Here is an 18,831-nt window from a genome sequence, read left to right on the forward strand (position 1 = left end):
CCCCGAAGCCCTTGGAGATGACCACTCCAGAGCAAGCCGGATATTTGTTGAAGAAATGCTCACTTGCAGAGAGCTCACACTGCAGCAGATTCTCCTTAGAAGAACTAATGCCCACATAAGTCCCATGCTGGAGCAGATTTATCCTGAAGGGCTGCAGACCACAGAGAGGACCCACAGAGCAGCACAAAGAAAGTGTGAGAAGAAATGTATGGCAGAGAGGAACCACAGTCAACACATTGTCATTCCTCATACCCCCTTGTACCACTCAGGGAGGAGAAGATACAGGAGATGGGAATGAAGATGTTGAGCCTGAGGAAAGGGGGGTGGGGCAGCATATTTTTTGCCATCCTATTCTGCTTTTAAATATCAATAAAGTAAATTAATTTTCCCCAAATTGAGCCTAGTTTGCCAGTGCCAGTAACTGGCAAGGGATCTCCCATCGTTATTTCAATGAGTGAACTTCTTAATCTTATTTTGTCTCCTTGTGCTGTTGAAGAGGGAGAGAAAAAGCATAGCTGGGTAGGGGTCTCACAGCTGGCCAAGGTGAATCTACCACATTTACATATAGTTCTTATCTCCACTATAATATTATTGAAGACAAAGTCATACACTGTTGAATTAAGCTAAAGAAACACTCCATTAATTCAAGGTATGCACCATGAGCACATACCATTTCTTTTACCTGTTGTCACTCTGCAAACTACAGATACTAGATATGTGAATTGATACCGCAAGGCTAATCTATGTCTGTCTGTACATCTGTCTTACCAAGACAATGTAGGTTTTCGCTTAGCAAATACACTATTTGGTATGAAGGGAGAAACTTCCAAAGTACTGTACATGCTCCAGTGCATTTGATTCTTGTGATTAGCCTGCAAATGCTTGTAAGTTGGATCTCAGAAGTGTTACATCAGTCATGAAGAAATCTAGATATTTAGAACACTCAGAATACAGAATAATAGTAACCAGTGTGACTGAAATAAAAAAAATATGATAATATCAGATCTCTCAAATGCTGTGTGGGTTTACAAAAAAAAAAAAAAAAAGAATAAATTTACAATGGATTTAAATATTTCAATTATAAGATACATATCAAATACATGTCAAAGTGGCAGTGCTACAAAGTTTCAAAATCTGCTGAAAAAAGCAATGGTCTTTTCTCCTCCCTTTTTATGTATGCTTTTCATAGATTTCAAAAACTATTCTATATGAAGAAAGGCAATTCATAAAAAATTATTTCCTCAGTACTAATTCAATTTAAAAGGTGAGAATAGAAAAATGTTGAGCTAAACATCGGCATTAAAATTTGATTTTGCCATTTTTATAGCAGATAATGTTATTTTATGACTGATTTTTTAAAAAACATTGAGGCATCATTGTGGAAGACATACTTGATAACATTGTCACCTGTCAGCAGAAGAAATCCTAACATGCAACATACAGAGAAATTTCTCTGCAGATCTCAGTGGAAGAGGTAAGGACACAGAAGGTCCTTACCAACCTCCCGTGACCTTAGGTGTGACAATTTATTCTAAGAAAACTAGTATTTTAAAGCAATAATATCTTAAGCTGTCATATAATGAGATTTAGGAGGTAAAAAAACGAAAGGCAGAAAACATCGGTCGTCACAAATACACAGATACAGTAAAACATTTATATTACATAACAATATAAACATTTCAAAATTGCATTTATGAGGATGATTTTGTTACAGTTCTTTGCCTAGGTTTAAACTATGATGGATATTAAACACTGCAGAACATGAACAGGCCTCAACCACTGTGAATATGCTGTGAATAACAATTAAGTTCAATCATCATAAAATGACATAGAAACTAGTAGAGGATTTCATATACATTTTATATACTTGCAATTATGAAATCTACTTAATGCTAGTTTCACTTCTAATTAGGAAGATACAGAGGTATTTGTGAATGCCTGTGTGCTTGGCTATGTACATTTCCACTCCAGAAAGTGAAGAACATAAATCAAGGGAGAAGGGAAAAGACAGGTGAACAGCACAATTCAAAGGGTGTGTATGCACACTCCTGGCTCATTTCAGACAATCTGGCTGTAATAAGCATGCAGTAATTTCAAGATACTACTCCTCATCTGAATGGAAAATGACACGAGCAATAAAAAGAGAATTTAATAAAAGAGTGATCAAAGCTTCCTGTAGATTTGAGTCCTGCACTTCACAGAGAAGGACAAACTTCAGTGAAGGTCATATACGTTATGCCTATTCATAGTTTTTAAATTTTTTGTAATTATTCAGAGTTAAAATATAATGCAAGTACTTCATCAGTGTCCTGCAAGGCTCTCCAAATACAGAACTCTCATATACTTTTACTACATCTCCACTTTGTGTGAAAAATTCTGAAGTTATTTTCACCTGGAATTATGTAATATATTTCTAGCATGTTCTATGTGAATGTAAGACACAGAATCAAAGCCTCACTTTAAAAATGACAAATATTTATATAGATAGGTATGTGTATATACTTCTCTCAAATACTGCATTTAAATGTTATCATCTTGGGAAGGGATGGGAAAAAGAGGCTCAGAGAATTTATAGTCTTTGTGAACTATATGTTCAAAAGTGCAGTACCAAAAATTTCACATTAAATTACTTCTGAACACTACATCTTGGTTACTCTGACAAAATTACAAAAGGTCACAAATAACCACAATCATTTAAAAAAAAACAGGTGTGTGTTAAACAATGCTCTTGACCAGGTCTGTCTGTGTCTTTTCTAATATCTATCCCTCAGATCATTATTAATAAATAGGAGAGTTTTTAGAAAGAAAGTAATTTAGAATCAATGAATAACACAAGGTTAAACTCTGCATGAGCACACAAAGTTAAATTCCACCTACCCATATTTCCCTTCTGGTTTAATCCACATGCTAACAGTATTCTTTTTAGCTTTTTCTCTCTAAAGATATTCAGAAGCATTCCTCAATATTCTTAAATGGTACTGTACAGATTTTCAGCTGTATTCTTCATCCCAAGCTATGAAATAGCTTAACACCCCCTCCTCCCCCCAACAGCCTACAATGCTAAAAGACCATTATAGCACTAGCAATTGCTGAGATGTACATAATTTCTTTCCATATAAGTTTCTCCGTGTACATATATGTGCTCTAAGCACTCAAAGAAGATGAGACACTCCTGACAATGTCATTACTTTCCACGTAGTATTAAGAATGGAAATCCATTCTTAATGGGACTACAAAAAACCCAGAAAATACGTTCCAAGATACATTCTCTTTATCCTTTCCCAAGGATAAAGAGAAGAACCCCCTGAGAAAAGCATAATTATGGATTGAGCTAAGAAGTCATCAAAAGCTCATAAATATATTAAAAATCAAAGTAATTAGATAATGAGCTTATTATTAATAACAGATTGTAAACAAAATTAATACAAAAACAGGGTTTTTTCACTTTCATTATTAAACAGATATTTCACAAGACAATTTCCTAGTATAATTCTGTTTGGAGTCTTGCTTGAACAATCACAGCTGAGCTTCCTCAGATCTGTAATCAACAGAGAGATATTTAGTTACATGAATTTTTATGAACCTTTGAACAAATCAGAGCTCCATAAATAAAAGTCCACTGCTCAGGGTGAGTATATTCATTTGAGATATTCAGCAGAATAAGCACTATGCAACTCAATTGGGTTGACTGAAACAGTAGTTTCTACTTGTCAATGTCTGCGAAAGGTATTCCTTCATTTCAACAATATTAATTTAACAGCTATTTCATTACACCAACGTTTCAGATCCTACCCCCAGTGCTGCATAAAACAACCAAAACAAGCTCCTAAGTCACCACATGAAGAAGGCTTCCGTCCAACACCAGAAATTTCCTAAAACCTTGTGCCTGGCTTTGAGAATCAATAATGTCCTTCAGGCAGATACAGAAGCGGCATGGTTTATTAAAGCTCTGAACACTACTGAAGTGCAAGAACAGAAAGAAAGAAGGAGAAAAACTGGGGGACTGGCTGATACACCTGAAGGCTGCCATTCAGTCGGACCTTGTTAGACTGGAGAGCTGGCCAAGAAAACTTAATGAGGCAAGTGTAGAGGGCATTGCACGTGGGGAAGAATAACCCCAGGTACCAGCACAGGTTGTGGGCTGACCTACTGCAGAGCAGCTCCGTGGAGAAGCAGCTGGGAGTCTTTGTGGATGCCAGGCTGACCGTGAGCTGGCAGTGCCCCTGTGGCCAGGAGGGCTCGTGGTGTCCGGGGGTGCATTGGGACAAGTGTGGCCAGCAGGGTAGGGAGGTGATAAATGGTTAAATGCTGGAGTATACCCCTCTACTCGGTCCTAGGGAGACCACACCTGGAGTGCTGTGTCCAGGTCCAGGCTCCTCAGTACAACACAGACAAGCAGCTACTGGAGAAGGTCCAGAGGAGACCACAAAGAGCTGAGGGGTCTGGAGCATCTCTGAGGATTGAGCAAAGCTATTTGCATGTAGCCAGCCCTTATGAAACCCACCAGTAACCTAAGCTAGCCAGACCACACCTTGTTCTGAGTTCAGCTTCCATCAGCTGCCAACCTGCACTGCCCTGCGCATTTGCTGGCCCACTCTGGCACACTCTCCCTGCTAAAACAGTGCAGAAAAATTATGCCAGTTTTATTACACCTAAAAGGGAAAGTTGCAAAGTAAATGGATTGCTTACGTCTACTTTCACAAATTTAAAAAAAATTATCACACTGAACAAACAGCCATGCTAATAAAATAATCTCTAACAACAATAACAAAAAAAAACTCTTCAAAAATTTCTTCTGGCCTTTTAGGTCTGCTTCCACTACTACCATGAACTTAGTAGTACAAGGATGGAAACATGATATCAAAGAAAGGGATGATTTCAGCTTTGCACTGGAGCAGCAGTTACAAAACTTTGTATATGAAGAACACAGAAAGCAACTGTGCTATTTTGTAGAACTAACTTTAAAAATGTATATCAAGAAACAGTGGTTTGTGATATATTTTTCTCCATTTTGAGTACTTCAGAAATAAAGTAATTATAATTCTACATTCTTCTTGGAGATGCAAAAGTCACTGGGAAGAAATCTACATTTCAATATATTTATGTTATTAATTTTATATAATTATTTTACAATTCTTCATTTAGGATTTGTTTTTCTTCATTCAGAACTAAAAATAATTTGTTCTATGGATTGCTGCATGAAGAAAAGACCATCTCCCAAAACGACTGCCACCTACCAGTGTGAGAGAAGCCTCACTCTCTTCGGGGATGATCAGCTTCATTACTACTAGGAAAACTGGAATAAATTTTTAAAAAGCACGTATTTTCTGAAGAAAATGGCAATATTTTTGCAGGGAAGACAGGAGTTAAAGGAACAAACACTGAATATGAGGCTAAATAAGATGAGATAACTCATTCATTCTGCCAAAGGAGCACAACAGTGACTCTAAAATAGGAAATTGTTTTTAGGAAATCATGGGTACCAACACATCATATACACAAGAATCTGACTTCTCGGTTCCTCCTCTAGTGTTTACTTATTACATAAATACTTTAGGTATGTGAGAAAGTTTGAATGCTGGGGTTTTTTAAACTAATTACATTTTTATTTACATGACAGTGGGTGACTACACATCAGCAACACAGGAATCATGAAGTCTCTGTAAGTGTTTTTACTATCTTGGAAACACAGTTTAACCCAGAATTTCATTCAAATGTATGTTAAAACCAACTACAAATATAGAAATAGAAAATCCAAGTATTGTCCTAAAGCATGACTACTAAAATAAGGGAAAGTATGTGCAGAAGGAAAGGAAGAATGGAGTTAAAATTACTTATGTATTTAAAAATTCTAATAAACATAATTATGCACTAACTCAAAGTGTTTAGAAGCATTTGTTCTTATTCAAATGGCTCCATAACACGTCCTGGCAAATAAAGTTTTGAGGAGGCAGCAATAAAGGAAGTATGTACTTAATATCTTTTCCTCTTGAAGGCCTAGAGTGGCTTCTGGCTAAACCATACAGCAGATGAAGTCTTCAAACTGCTTCAAAGATCAACTTAAAATATCTTTAAGTAGTGCAGTTTTCAACACCAGATTAAACAAACATAGGCACAAGTTTCTTTACAGGTATTTACTTGTATTTCTTAATAGGAAAAAAACCATTTTACTTGATCACTCCTAATTATGAGTGCACATGCTTCCTCAGGGGAAAAAAAATTGTCTCAGCCTACGTCTTAGTACACAAAGTTCTTTTTGCTGCCCAATAATTATATTAATGTTACAGCTTCATCAAATCTGTGTGGTTTACAGCAGCTCTCAGGTAAAAGATGGTCTGCTCTCAAAGAAACTTGCTTTTTTAATATCTGGAAAACAAATACACCAAGCATGCTTGCACTGATTATGGTCAACCCCCTTATCATCCACAATTTAAAAATAAAATTGCTGTTCAAAACATTTCAGAAAGCTTTATTTTCACAACCTTTATGGAACATACTAGAGAAGCAAAAATTCTGATGTCCAGCAGCTGACATAGGATGTTCTCAGCCACAACATATGTACAAAAGGTGAAATGCAAGGACTATAATTTTGGATTAGCTGACATAAGCTGTATATAAAAAAAAACCCTGTCCCCTCTTTTCCTTCTCAGTGCCAAATGGTGGGAGAGAAGAATGGCTTGCCAGCTGACAGCCACACTGTTAAACTCCTCATCTGACTCCAGTGCATCCTATTTTGTTGCTGGGATGTAGACAAAGGTCTATTCATGTACAGCTGCTCATAAAAAGTACCATTTTCCTATCTGACACCTGAATCTGAAAATCAGACTGGCCATAGGTAGTCTTATATCAATATATTTTCAAAACATTGTGCCATTAAAGTGTCTTAAAACTACACTGAAATTAGCACTTGTCTATCATACCACATGAAGTTTAAATTACTCTAAATTATCATACTGCAAAAATTACAACAGAATGCAAATTATTGGCTTTTGCTACGAAGCCTAATGCTGAATAAGGGCAAAAGAATGGAGTGGTCCTAGCGTGAATCCACTTTACCCATGACACCATTCAGATAAGGATCATGTTCCGTAGCAGGTGCCATAAGGCACCTTTTCAGTTGTACTTGAATTTGGATGGACGAGAATTTCTGCTCTAGCAGTCCACTTCTCATGTAGTGCCCAGAAACAATCAATGGGTCATAAACTATGAAGGAATTTACAAAAAAAGAACCCACTACAATCTCGCTACAGTAGCTGCATGGTCAAAACAGAATTTTATTGCCACTGCAGAGAAATGGCCAAGGCAAAGTCAGTTAAGATAACTTTAGCTTATTCATAAATCAGTGTCTGTTCAAGAGTTTTCAAAACCTCCTGAAAAATATTTTAATGATAGCAAAGGTGTTGAGGATCAAATCATTAACACATAATAAGGCTGCTCTAAATGGAAATGCTCTAAAGATCCCAGTAATTTAGATACTTCAAAATACAGATCCACTTCTGAAGTCAGTTGTGCATGACTGCTGTAAAATGATAACTAGTACTTGTAGTAGTACAACAGAAACACAGTGAGAATAATTTTGATGAAAATGTCATTAGTGTCACTTAGACACTGTCAGTAAGTGCTCAGGGTCATTATTTCTAATGATTTTTTAAAATATGTTTAGGTAGGAGGTAATTTATTTTGTGCTGTCAAGCTATACCTGGACATTGAGTCTTTCTCCAGGTTCCCAGACTGAATTCAGATTTCTTATGCATGTAGGTTTTACTTGTATTTATTTATTTATTTATATTGTGGATGCAATAGTGCAGACTGAATCAAAGTTACTGTACCATTTTTATTTTTAATTAAAGACATGCCTTATTCTCTGGCTGCAAGAGACCATATTCTTAAAAGTTATTGACAGCTATTAACAACTGTCACAAAACCAGAAAGACCATTCGCCAACTAGAACACATCTTTGTTTTGCTAAGTGACTGAAAATGAAGCATTGTTTCATAATGCATTACTCTAGTGAAAGACACTACCATAAGAGGTCAGTTATAGGGCAGGTGCAAATGACTGTGTATATTTGTAGTAATGCTACAGAACTTGCAGAACTATGAAAGACGGAATAAAACTTTTAATAGGAATAAAATGCTTCATAAAGAATAGTATCTCATTAGAACATATTGTGGAGCACTGCATTCATTTCATATTGTAGGTTTTGGGACATCTGCTAAAGTAGGCATATAATTCTTGAAAATTATAGGCATAGATGGATGGCAATTACAATGTCTTATTTACATGACAAATGACTGATCTGAGCATAAGACTACATGATAGGCAAGCCTGAACTCCAAGTTTAGCTATGAAGCCATCCACAGGACTTGAACTCTTAATCTCAGTGCTCTCTTTCGTAAAAAACATCCTTCGACAAAAAAAAGAGTAAGGAATTGTCCAGATAATTTTCTTTTACAATGAAATATTTTTACAATATAAATACTTGCTAGAAAAGCTTTTCCTTCTTTTCAGACTATCTTACACCTTCTCATTGAACCACAGAACTGAAGTATAACTATTTGTGGAAAACACACAGTTGCATAATTTTTTGCAGAATACAGATAAAGGTCAAAAAGCTCTTTATACACAGGTGAAAATAAAATCTGTAGATATGAGCCCACATATATTTATTTCTCACTTATTTTTTATTTCAAATATATTCTTTAACAAGCAGAGCTTTTGAAGAGGAACTATACTTAAGAAGTTACACTATACAGCCTCTTAACTCTGTTTTTGACCCTCATGGTTCCTGCAGCCTTCAGTAATCTTATAATTGTATTCAATTAGAATTTCATAAAAAGTTCTGTTGGTCAGTACATAACAAAGAACCCAGCTCTCACCTGTACATCAAGATAACTCTATAGTACTAGTATAGATAAAATTTCAGAAGCTGCCACTTTGACACAAGGTTTTGTTTTAATATGTTTCTGTAGGGGAAAAAAAAACCAACAACCAAACCCAGAACACATTACTCTTAAAAGATTAAGAGCAGGACATCAAAATATAAAATTATTTGTATATGGAACACATAAGTGTATTTCCATACATCACGAAAAGGTTTAGAATTTCCTTAAAAGAAATTTAATTCCAAAAGATCGGTCTGTCTCCAACAAAATGAAAGAGATGAGAAAGCACCTTAGAAGATACAGACATTGCTCTTCAGAACCCAATTCTCTCACTCCTTCATGGAATATATAATACTCACGCCCTTCTACTAAATATCAATATAAAACAATGCTTATTAACAACTGTTTCCTCACAGATGAAGGGCACAATTGCAGGGACTGTTCAAGCAGAAAGAAGAGAATGAAGTTAGTTACAAATGTGTGATACTCTGCAACTATGAAAATATTTAGGCATGATATTAACTGAACATTTTGTTTGCAAAAGTCTGGGCTCAGACACACCAGTTTAAAATATAAGATGTTCATATTTAACTGTTCCATTTACAAAATAATTATTTCTAAGCTGTAAAGAGTGTTCCTGTGACAGTTGCTTCTGATCATCTGAGAGACATAGGAAGGAATCTCTTAATGTGGCTTTCATTACAACAATGGAACAAGGTCAATTTACACAACTGAATCAAGAATACATAATAATTCTCTATGAGGAATAATCACACTAAGAAATCTATCTATATCTGTAGGTATTTAAATTAACTTGATCTTTAGAGCATTTCAATTTAGAGCACTCCTTATATGTTAAGGATTTGATCTATATTTCTCATATCATTTTTACTGAACAGAAGTTTTCCCATTCATATTTTTCAATGTAATGTCATGTAAATTATTAAATTAAAAAAGGCATGAGAAAAATTCAATTCTATTTGTGTGTGTTACCATGATATGCAATTTTTCTCTTTTCCATAGAAAAAAGCTGTGAAAACTTCCTCACAAAAATCCTGAACACTTTATAAAATTTTAATTAAATTTTTTTACAGTGATCAATATTTCCAGCTTACCTGAATGCTAGTTACAAGATCAGTTACAGCCTCTTCTCTTAGTGGTAATTTACATCTTAAAAGGAACTTCATAGGCTCAGAGCAATATTTTGTCCTCTACTAAGGGAAGGTGACAACTTTCATCATCAACAGTGAAAACAGTTGATTGAAAGAGAACCTTTTAATTCTCCAGAGTCCTAAACAGCAGCCATTCCTGTTCTGATCTTCACGCAAAACAGATGTCAAAAACATCTCAAATCAAACTCAAAGCCCAAGATACTACATTTAGTAGATCACACACAAACCAGAACCAAAACAAAAAAGGCATTTATGTACACTTGTCAGTTCTGGCACACTTTCACTTAAAGTTAGGCAAAAAAGAGCTGTAGTCAAGTACCTGATAGAATTTCCTAATTTGATGGTCCCATCTAACATGATCTAACATGTACAATAATTTCACATTAAGATAGGCATGCAGAATGCATCTAACACTGCAGACAAGAGCATCTGTTCATTTCAGCTAAGCTACAGAATTTATACAAATCCAAAATCTGATCCCTGGTTACAAACGTTCTCAATGCTCTCTCTCTTCTAACAGTGACAATGACATACTTTCTCACACCTCATAATGCATTGTCATGTCTTGAAAAACTTCTAACAGCTTCATTAACAAATGGCTGGAACAACATCAGATATAAATAAATAGGTATGGCTGGAGCAACCACTCAGTGTACTGAGCACCACATACCACCTCCTTCTACAATCTAATGAAGCCTATTGGAAATAGAGGCATAATACATGTTTAACCTTATTGCCCCTTCCAAGGCTGATCACCGTGAAAGGATTTTCAAGCCTGCCTTCCATGCCATATGCATTCCAGTGCTGCTTCTCAGAGACAACGGGCACCTGCAGTGTTTCTTACATCAACAGGCTCTACACATAAAACTATCAAAAATGTACTGAACGGAACTGAAACTTACTGTTTTCACAAAAAAACTCTACATTGTTAACTTGACAGATATGCTGTTAATTTGTCAAATATGGTGATATTGGATTCCTGAGTGATTCCTTGGATTCCTGTATGATTTTGTGCAGTTCATTACAGAAGTGAAATGTGTATTAAATTTAATTGGTAAAGGGGAATTTTTGAATCTGAACATGAAGTTACCATATCCTTGATAAACTGCCACACAATAAGTTTGTTGCTTGACTCAAAATCTATTAGTATAATTAGAAAAAAAATCACTGATTCTCAAGAGACCTCAGATCAGACTAAGTAACACTCTAAGTTTATTTCTTGATTTGCAGCCATTTTCCATCAGACTTGCTCTCTGTGCTCTTAGTCAAACTCATTAATTTCTTAAGCTGAAGATTTACAGTCTGCGTGAGCAATCCCTGATGCTTCAATACATCTAAGCAAAGACAAGTTGAACTCCACACAGTCAAAAGATTGTCAGCAAGACAATGAAATGCACATGTACCACTCCAGTGAAGGCAAAACAATGACATGAATAGAAACAAATAAATAACAGATAAATAAAAAATAAATAAGTTGATCTATAGAACAAGCATTACTTCTTATGACAAGAAACTGTAAGGGAGTTTAAAGGTTCACAAGTGCACAATTTTTACAGTAAAACTTTCCACTGATGCCAGTAAAATAATGAAACTCCCATAACTGTGCTTATTATCATCATGCACTATGGGATGTATTTGCACAATAAACAGGTATTATGTATTATCATTCTTTTCTGTTACCTGATACTGCTTGTTCAATTTTTTCTAGTTTTCAGGCACATGGAAAAGAAGATTCTTGATTCTTCAGCAAGATATTTGGGCTCTCAGCTGTGGTAGTTTTATAGAAAGGCAATGACAACTGAAAATGTTTCACTCCAAATCTATCAGTAGCACGTTTTCCCACCACTTCAGACCTGTCGGGACTGATATTGCTTTTTTCCTGCAGCCCTGTGAGGCTCTGCCATGCAAGCAATAACTTAAACTTAACCCTGGAGTTTCCAAGCCTTTCCACAGGTGTTCTATCGAAGTAAAAACAAGCAATACATTTTAAAAGTGGTTACAAACTTCAGCGGATACACGCACACACACATGAGATTTCTATTTGCTTTAACAAATACCAACAACACTCATGATTCTGTACGAGTGACAGCATATGTATCAGGAAAAAGAAGCTCAGATGCTGTCTGAGACAGCACAGGTTAGCAATACTCACGTTACTATTATTCAGGACAGGTAGTATGTTTATTTACAGAAAGGGTACAATAAGCAGGCCAGCATTAAAGAAGTGTTCCAGTGGATATATTCTTCCACTGACCACCATCTCTGAAGAAATACTCGGCTGTGGTGGAATGCCCAACAAAACACTGAATGGCAGTCTCACAGACTTTTGATTTAATCCTTTTGCTCTTTGTAATACAAGAAAGTGTCAGTATTAGTTCAGGGGTGAATAGTTAAAAAGATAGTGCATTTCTATCTCTAACCATCTAGAGACACACAGAGAGGTCCATTTTTAAACAAAATTAGAAAAACTGCAATTTACCTTGAAAACCCCCACTCAAAACTTTCTTAAATTCCCTTTTATTTATGGATTGAATTCCACTAGAGGAATGTGGAATGGATCAGTAAGTTCTAAAGAATACAATTTTAATTATGTTACATACAGCCTCTGCTTTAATTATGTAAAATAGTATTAAGTAACAAACTGTTTATGCATGAAGTGGATAATTAGTATATCAAAAATTATTATGAAAATTGGGTAATGTCTTTTTAGCTCTTCCCTCTTTCACCTCTTCAAACTCTCAACCGGAGTAACAGTCAGAGAAATACCTGTTCTAGGCTGGGATAATGATGAATTACATTTTTCCCATTGATCTTTCAAACACAAAGCACTTGTTCTGAAGAACTGAATCAACAACCACACAGGCCGGGAGAGAGAGCAATGCATATTTCATTATCTCCCAAGTGTAATGTTTTTAACATCATTATAGACACAACAAAAATGGAACAAAAATGAACACACATTTTGTGGTTATCACTAGCCTCAAGTCCAATTCTGTTACTGTTTCTCATTAGGATTTTTTCTAGAAGGGGGAAGGATGTGAAGCAAACGCTCACAATTTTTATCCTCTTTTCGGGAAATGATAAATTAAGCTATGAATTTGAACCCAACTGTTTCCAACTGACCTTGACTGTATTCCTAACACTAACTCACATTTATTAAAATTCATAACAGCTCACACTTTTACTCCTGGAGTCTGGCTAATACAGCGTCATCACTGAAAACATATTTGTGGAAAATGTTTAAACAGTTCCAGTATTTCACAAAGGCTACTCAGCATCCCTACAGTTAGCCCTGTCTGAACACCGCAGCTACCACCCTTCTGGAGACGTTGGTCCGCCAGGGGCAGAGCCATGCCTGGGCTCCGGGGCGCGGCGCCGAGCCGGGCGCTCCGCGCGGAGCTGTCCGCGGTGCTGAAGCGGCGGCTCCACACCGCCCCGGCCGCACCCGAGCACCGCACCGCGCACCCACCGCGGTCTGACCGCGGGAAAAGACGAAACCTCACTTGTCTTACGCTGCTGTACCACTTCTCGGCTTGGGAAGAATCTTGGCAAACCTTTATAAACTTCCCTCCCAACTCCCTTAAAAAAGGCAGCAAGTCTGGGGCAGGCAAACTGTAGAGACTGGTTTAACTGGCTGATTTTTTAAAACAAAACATACAAGTAATGTCACTTCAAGAGAAGACTAAAGCCACCTGCTGTGCTGCTAGGCACCGTCCCACGGATATCCTTGCAGCATGGCTGTTTGATCTTCCTACCAATAAATCAAGGTCAAAGACTACTCAAAAGAATGAAAAAGCTGACTTCCACTTGCCAGCATTCTAGGTCAACAGGAGTTTCTCAGTCAGTATTCATCCTGCACTCAGTAATAATTATTAAACTGTCCGCTCCTTATTCCCCAACTTTTTTTTTTTTGCTTCATGCTTTGTAGAAAAATCTACTTATGCAAAGGTTGGCCTACTCCCACCAGAGTATGAAAGACACCACAGCCGCAAGGTGAATACAACCGCCTTCTTCTGCTCTACAGAACAAATTTTCTTCTCTCAATGAATTCCTGCTTATTTACACTATAACAAATATTTAAGTATATTTCAGATAATAATGAGAAAAGAATGTTTCAACGGGAACAGACTGACAAATAGCTGGTGCAAAAAGTCCTCCAGGACACAACCAACCAACTGTGGGCTCTGTTCTACAGACCTTATTCATTCTTCTGCACAGAGAAGAATGTTTTCTTGAATAAATGACATGTCTGCCTTCAGAAAACAGTCTGCTTTAAAGGTTATTTTAAAAACATTACATTATCAGGGTTACACAGTATCTTCCTTTGCCTGGAGAACACAATGTACATTATGCACTTAGCCAAGAGATTTTAAAGATATCATTTTCCCCTGGTGTCTAGTGCAACACATATTTTATTACCATAGAATTGATATAGCCTTTGCCCTGCACTCACATCATCATATTTTTTAAAAGTCAAGTGTGTGCAGAAAAACATACTATGCTAAAATTCAAAAGTGAGCAGATATCTAAGAGCTACAAAGGGTACTACATCCTTTCCTTGTAACAAACTCCTTGAAACAGAGAACTTCTCTTCACTTTTGATTTGGATGACAGAACCCCTTGAAGCTGCAGCTCCTCCAGGCACTGTCATGACTACTGCAGTTTCTGGTGTCTCTCATTCTGAAACATGGGGTATTGCTGCTTTGCAGGTAGGTATACTTGTGCTCTGTCCGGCGGCACTGAAAACCACATTAACCGTGATTAAGCCACATGACTGCACAACTCCTGCCATGGAGTTGCATACATGAGGAAGTTATTTAAAACAATCAGTTAAAAAAAAAAAACACAACCAAAATGGAATGACAATTTTTTGAAATATTTTTTTTTTATCCATAAGGGATCTGATTCCTAAGACAATGAAAATTTTAAAATCTTTTCCTGAAAAAACCCAACAAATAATATAATCTCAGAGTAACTATTCAGTATAAGCTGGGGTACCTGCACAGACCTAGTTATTTCATTTTCATTCAACTATTTCATTCAATTATTTATCTTCCACAAAATTCTTCACTTAAAGTTTCTGAAAAATGCATAGAATATTTTAAACATTTAGAGAGGGCTTGTTTTAAGCTTTGAGATTCATGCCTGAAGAAACATTTGTGGGAAGATAGACCAGATAAGGATCCCACACTGCAGGGGTGCTACTTATTTATTTTTATACTGATAAAGAAACCCGTTCCTCAGTACTCTTGTAGTTTATAAATTTGCTCTCTCTCCAGAATACTTGTTTATTCAATACAATATCATTAAACAGCTTTCAATATCTTTGACATTAACACAGAAAAAAATGGGTTCTGAGCCAGGAAAAGAAGTTTTGCATGTGCAAAAACTGTACAACAGGATTCAATTAGGGAAAAAGTCTTCAGTGACATAATACTTTTCAAACACTACCCCAAGTGTGAGTGTCAAGGAGACTATGTACCATCTCATATCGAAACTACATGCACTCATTTGCACAGAAGAAGAATTGTAGTATACAATGCTTAATATTTTATTTTTTATTTAACTGACTGGTACCAGTGGAAAAGTCTTCATTGCCCTTGAAACCTGACATTTCAGTCTTCAGCTCAAGGAGTCTCTGAAAAAGCAAAGGCACTATACCTATGAGTAAGCTTTTTTCCCTTCAAAATTTTGAATTCTGTCTGTTGTACAGTTGGTTGAGATTAAATGCTACATTTTAATTTCTTGGTCAAAAAAAAAATTGAAGCTGAAATTAGGACTAAGTCACCTGGACAGAACCTGTGACAGTATCTGTGAAATTTATTCTATATCTTTGACCTTTATGTTCCTCTTACCTTTAGCTCTTTTCTTCTTAACACTTTTCTCTGGTCACATTCCTAGACACTACAGCATTAAATAAAACAAGTCAAATATCAAATCTCCCCCCTCCTTTTAAACACTCTCCTAGAGTATACTCCTATTTCAGACAGCTCACTGAGGATTACATACCTTGCACAGTGAGGACCATTAACCGTCTTACCGTCAAGAGAACATGCACAGCATGAAATTTAGTCACTGAAAAATAAAAGACTATTGCTGCACATCTGCTGCAGGAGACGACAGGCACATCACCTGGAAAGCAGGTTATAACCTTAAGGCTAGGCAATCCAATAGCACAACTGCAGACAACAGTTCCTAGCAGGCAGAATTCCCCAGCAGGCAAAGCTTCCTGGCTGCTCTCTGCCCGTCGCTTGGTGCCCGTCTCCAGGGCTGAGGTCCATTCACCAACTTCGGCAGGCTTGCAGAGACCACGTTTGCCTTCTGAAGCGGCAGGACGTGCCCAGTACTTACCGCCGCAGCTCCCCTGGACAAACCGCCTCGCACCCCCCACCCCGAGCCAGCAACGCTCCCTGACCCACAGAAGGAAACGTTACCTGGATTTCTCTTGCGTGGTACACGATGATGAGCCCGAGCAGGATAATCGTGGAGAGGCTAATAAGGCATTTCAGAGCGAGGGAATACAGAGATTCCTGCAAGAGAAAGACACCGCCGTTCCTCAGAGATCCCATGCGCGGGCCGCTCCGCCCCGCCGCCACCCCGGCCCGAGGAGGCGGCCGGCGGCACCGCGCCACGGCACGGCGGGACACCACGGGACGGGGACGGGACGGGGACGGGGCGGGGGCCGCGGGCGGTGGGACCGGCTGCCGCCGAGCTGGTACCTTGGTGTAGGCGCCCCAGGAGAGTTCGGTCTCGATGACCATGACGACGATGCCGAACATGCCGAAGATGAGCGCGTAGTCGCTGAGGCGCTTACGCTTCTCGAAGAGAGCCCGGCGGTGTCCCAGCTTGTAGCCGATGTTCTGGTTCTTCTTCTTGCTGGACTTGCCGCCGCCGTTGTTGGAGCTTCCCGTGCCGGGGCCGGGGCCGGGGCCGGCGGAGCTGTACAGCGCCAGGTTGTTGGAGTTGTTGTGTTCGGGCTTGGAGACCACGATCTCCGGGGCGGCGGGGCTGCCGGCGGCGGGGGCAGAGCCGGCGGCGGCGGGGCTGGCGAGCGGCGCCTGGAGCGGCTGCGACTCGGAGTCCAGATCGTGCAGGTTCCTGCGGGACGAGCTCAGGTTGCTGAGCGGCCGCATGACGCCGCCGTTGTACCTGCAGCTGCTCATGGCTATTTCGGTGAAGGGGTTGCTCTCCCGGCGCTGCTGCTGCTGGTGATGGTGGTGGTGATGGTGGTGGTGATGATGATGGTGAGTGCTGCTGCTGCTGACACTGCTGCTGGGGCTGGCTGCCTGCTGCTGCTGCAGGCTATGGCACTGGTGGTACTGGGAATATTGGTGAGGCTGTCTGGACGCGCCAGCATGGCTGGACGGGGTGAACTCGCTGACGTTCAGCTGGCTGCCGTGCCGGGAGGAGGCGGCGGAAGACAGCGGCGAGGAGTGCGTCCGAAAGGCGCCCGAAAGCGGCGAGGAGGCGCGGAGCAGCAGGGGCAGGTTATCCCCCGCGGCTGCCGCAGCAGCCCCGTAGTAGGCGCAGTTGTTGCACTGGAGGCACGGGCTCTGCTGCTGCTGCTGCTGCTGGAGGCTCTGCTTGTCCTGGCCGTGCTGCTGGCAGTGCGGCGGCGCCGGCGGGCGCTGCTGCTGCTGTTGCTGCTGGTGGTGCTGCTGCTGCTGCTGCTCGGGGCCGAAGCCCGCCGGGAAGTGGCGCGGCGGGTCCATGCCGGGGCCGTTAAAGCCGCAGGAGGACCGGGCGGTGGTGCACCCTGCGCAATGCGTGACGGTCGGCAGGGGAGCGTCCTGCTGCCGCCACGACGGGCCCATCCCGGCTCCCGTAGAATCCAGCCGCCGCGTCCGATTGGTCGGGCGCACCAAAACAACGGGCATCACGTCACCTGGCGGGGGCGGGGCGGCCGCGCCGTCAGCGGGGGCGCGGGGCCCCGCCCGCGGGGATCCCGCCTCCCGCCCCCCGCAGGTGAGGGCTGCCCTCGCCCCCCGCCCGCCCCGCCCGCGCCGCGGAAACCCGGGGCTTCCCGGGGGCGGGGAGCGCGCTCGCTCCCGGGATCTCCCTCGCCTGTCGGCGGAGGGGCTCCGCCGCGGCTCTCCCCGGCGGCTCTCCCCGGCTCCCCACTCACATCTGCGCCGTCTCCGGAACATGGGCGCCGCGTCGCGCTCCGGAGCTGTCCAGCAGCGCCGCCGCCGCCGCCGCCCTGCAAAACACAGCGCGGGGCTCGCTGCGCGCCCGCCGCCCCGGGCCGCAGAGAGCGGGAAGGGGCCGCGGAGCGGGGCGGGGCGGGGAGCCCTCCCCGGCACATCCCGGGCCTCTCCCGAAGGACGGGTCGGGGGACCCGCGGCTTCTGCCGGCTGCTCCTTCCTCCCGCAGCCGGAGGAGGGAGAGGCGCGGCCGGGGCGGCAGCCGGGGGTGGTTCGAGGGCTGCAGAGCTGCTCCGCCGGGTCGGCAGGAGCTGTACCGGGAAACGGGACCGGTGTCACTGAGTAGCTGCCCTCCGCCTGCGGCTCCCTGCCGTGCACTGCCTGCACGGTCCTCAAGTTGGTTGTATGCTGCCATTTTGCCTTTTCCCCTTTCTTTGCCTCCCAAGCCCCCACTGAGTAATCTGCTCTGGCAGCTCCGTTAGGCAGAGCCATGTCTGCGTCAGGTAAAGTCTGCTTTCTGCATTTATATAAGGAAAGATTATTTAAGGAAAGAATTATGAAAATGAGAAGTGATTTACCTTGTTACAGCTGTGTCATTCCTGTCAAATGTCAACTAGGCAAGACTATAAG

General features: G+C 40.8%; 1 protein-coding gene across 4 annotated transcripts in view; it reads right to left on the reverse strand.

The window, feature by feature from the left end:
* The window catches only part of KCNN2 (potassium calcium-activated channel subfamily N member 2), a 74,804-nt gene extending 56,175 nt beyond the window's left edge, over window positions 1-18,629 (reverse strand). The window contains exons 1-3 of one of the 4 annotated variants that reach the window (XM_064405119.1): window positions 18,183-18,629; window positions 16,777-17,942; window positions 16,492-16,587 (exon numbers count right to left, since the gene is read on the reverse strand). In XM_064405119.1, the coding sequence (XP_064261189.1) occupies window positions 16,492-16,587; window positions 16,777-17,942; window positions 18,183-18,204 (1,284 nt within the window). In that variant the 5' untranslated portion in view covers window positions 18,205-18,629. Of the gene's footprint in view, window positions 1-16,491; window positions 16,588-16,776; window positions 17,977-18,182 lie in introns of those variants that run through there. The other 3 variants (XR_010353970.1, XR_010353971.1, XM_064405121.1) reach the window with 3 other exon arrangements.
* Between the last annotated feature and the right edge of the window lie 202 nt (window positions 18,630-18,831).

This window comes from Passer domesticus, chromosome Z (assembly GCF_036417665.1).
Source record: "Passer domesticus isolate bPasDom1 chromosome Z, bPasDom1.hap1, whole genome shotgun sequence".
Taxonomy (NCBI): domain Eukaryota; kingdom Metazoa; phylum Chordata; class Aves; order Passeriformes; family Passeridae; genus Passer; species Passer domesticus.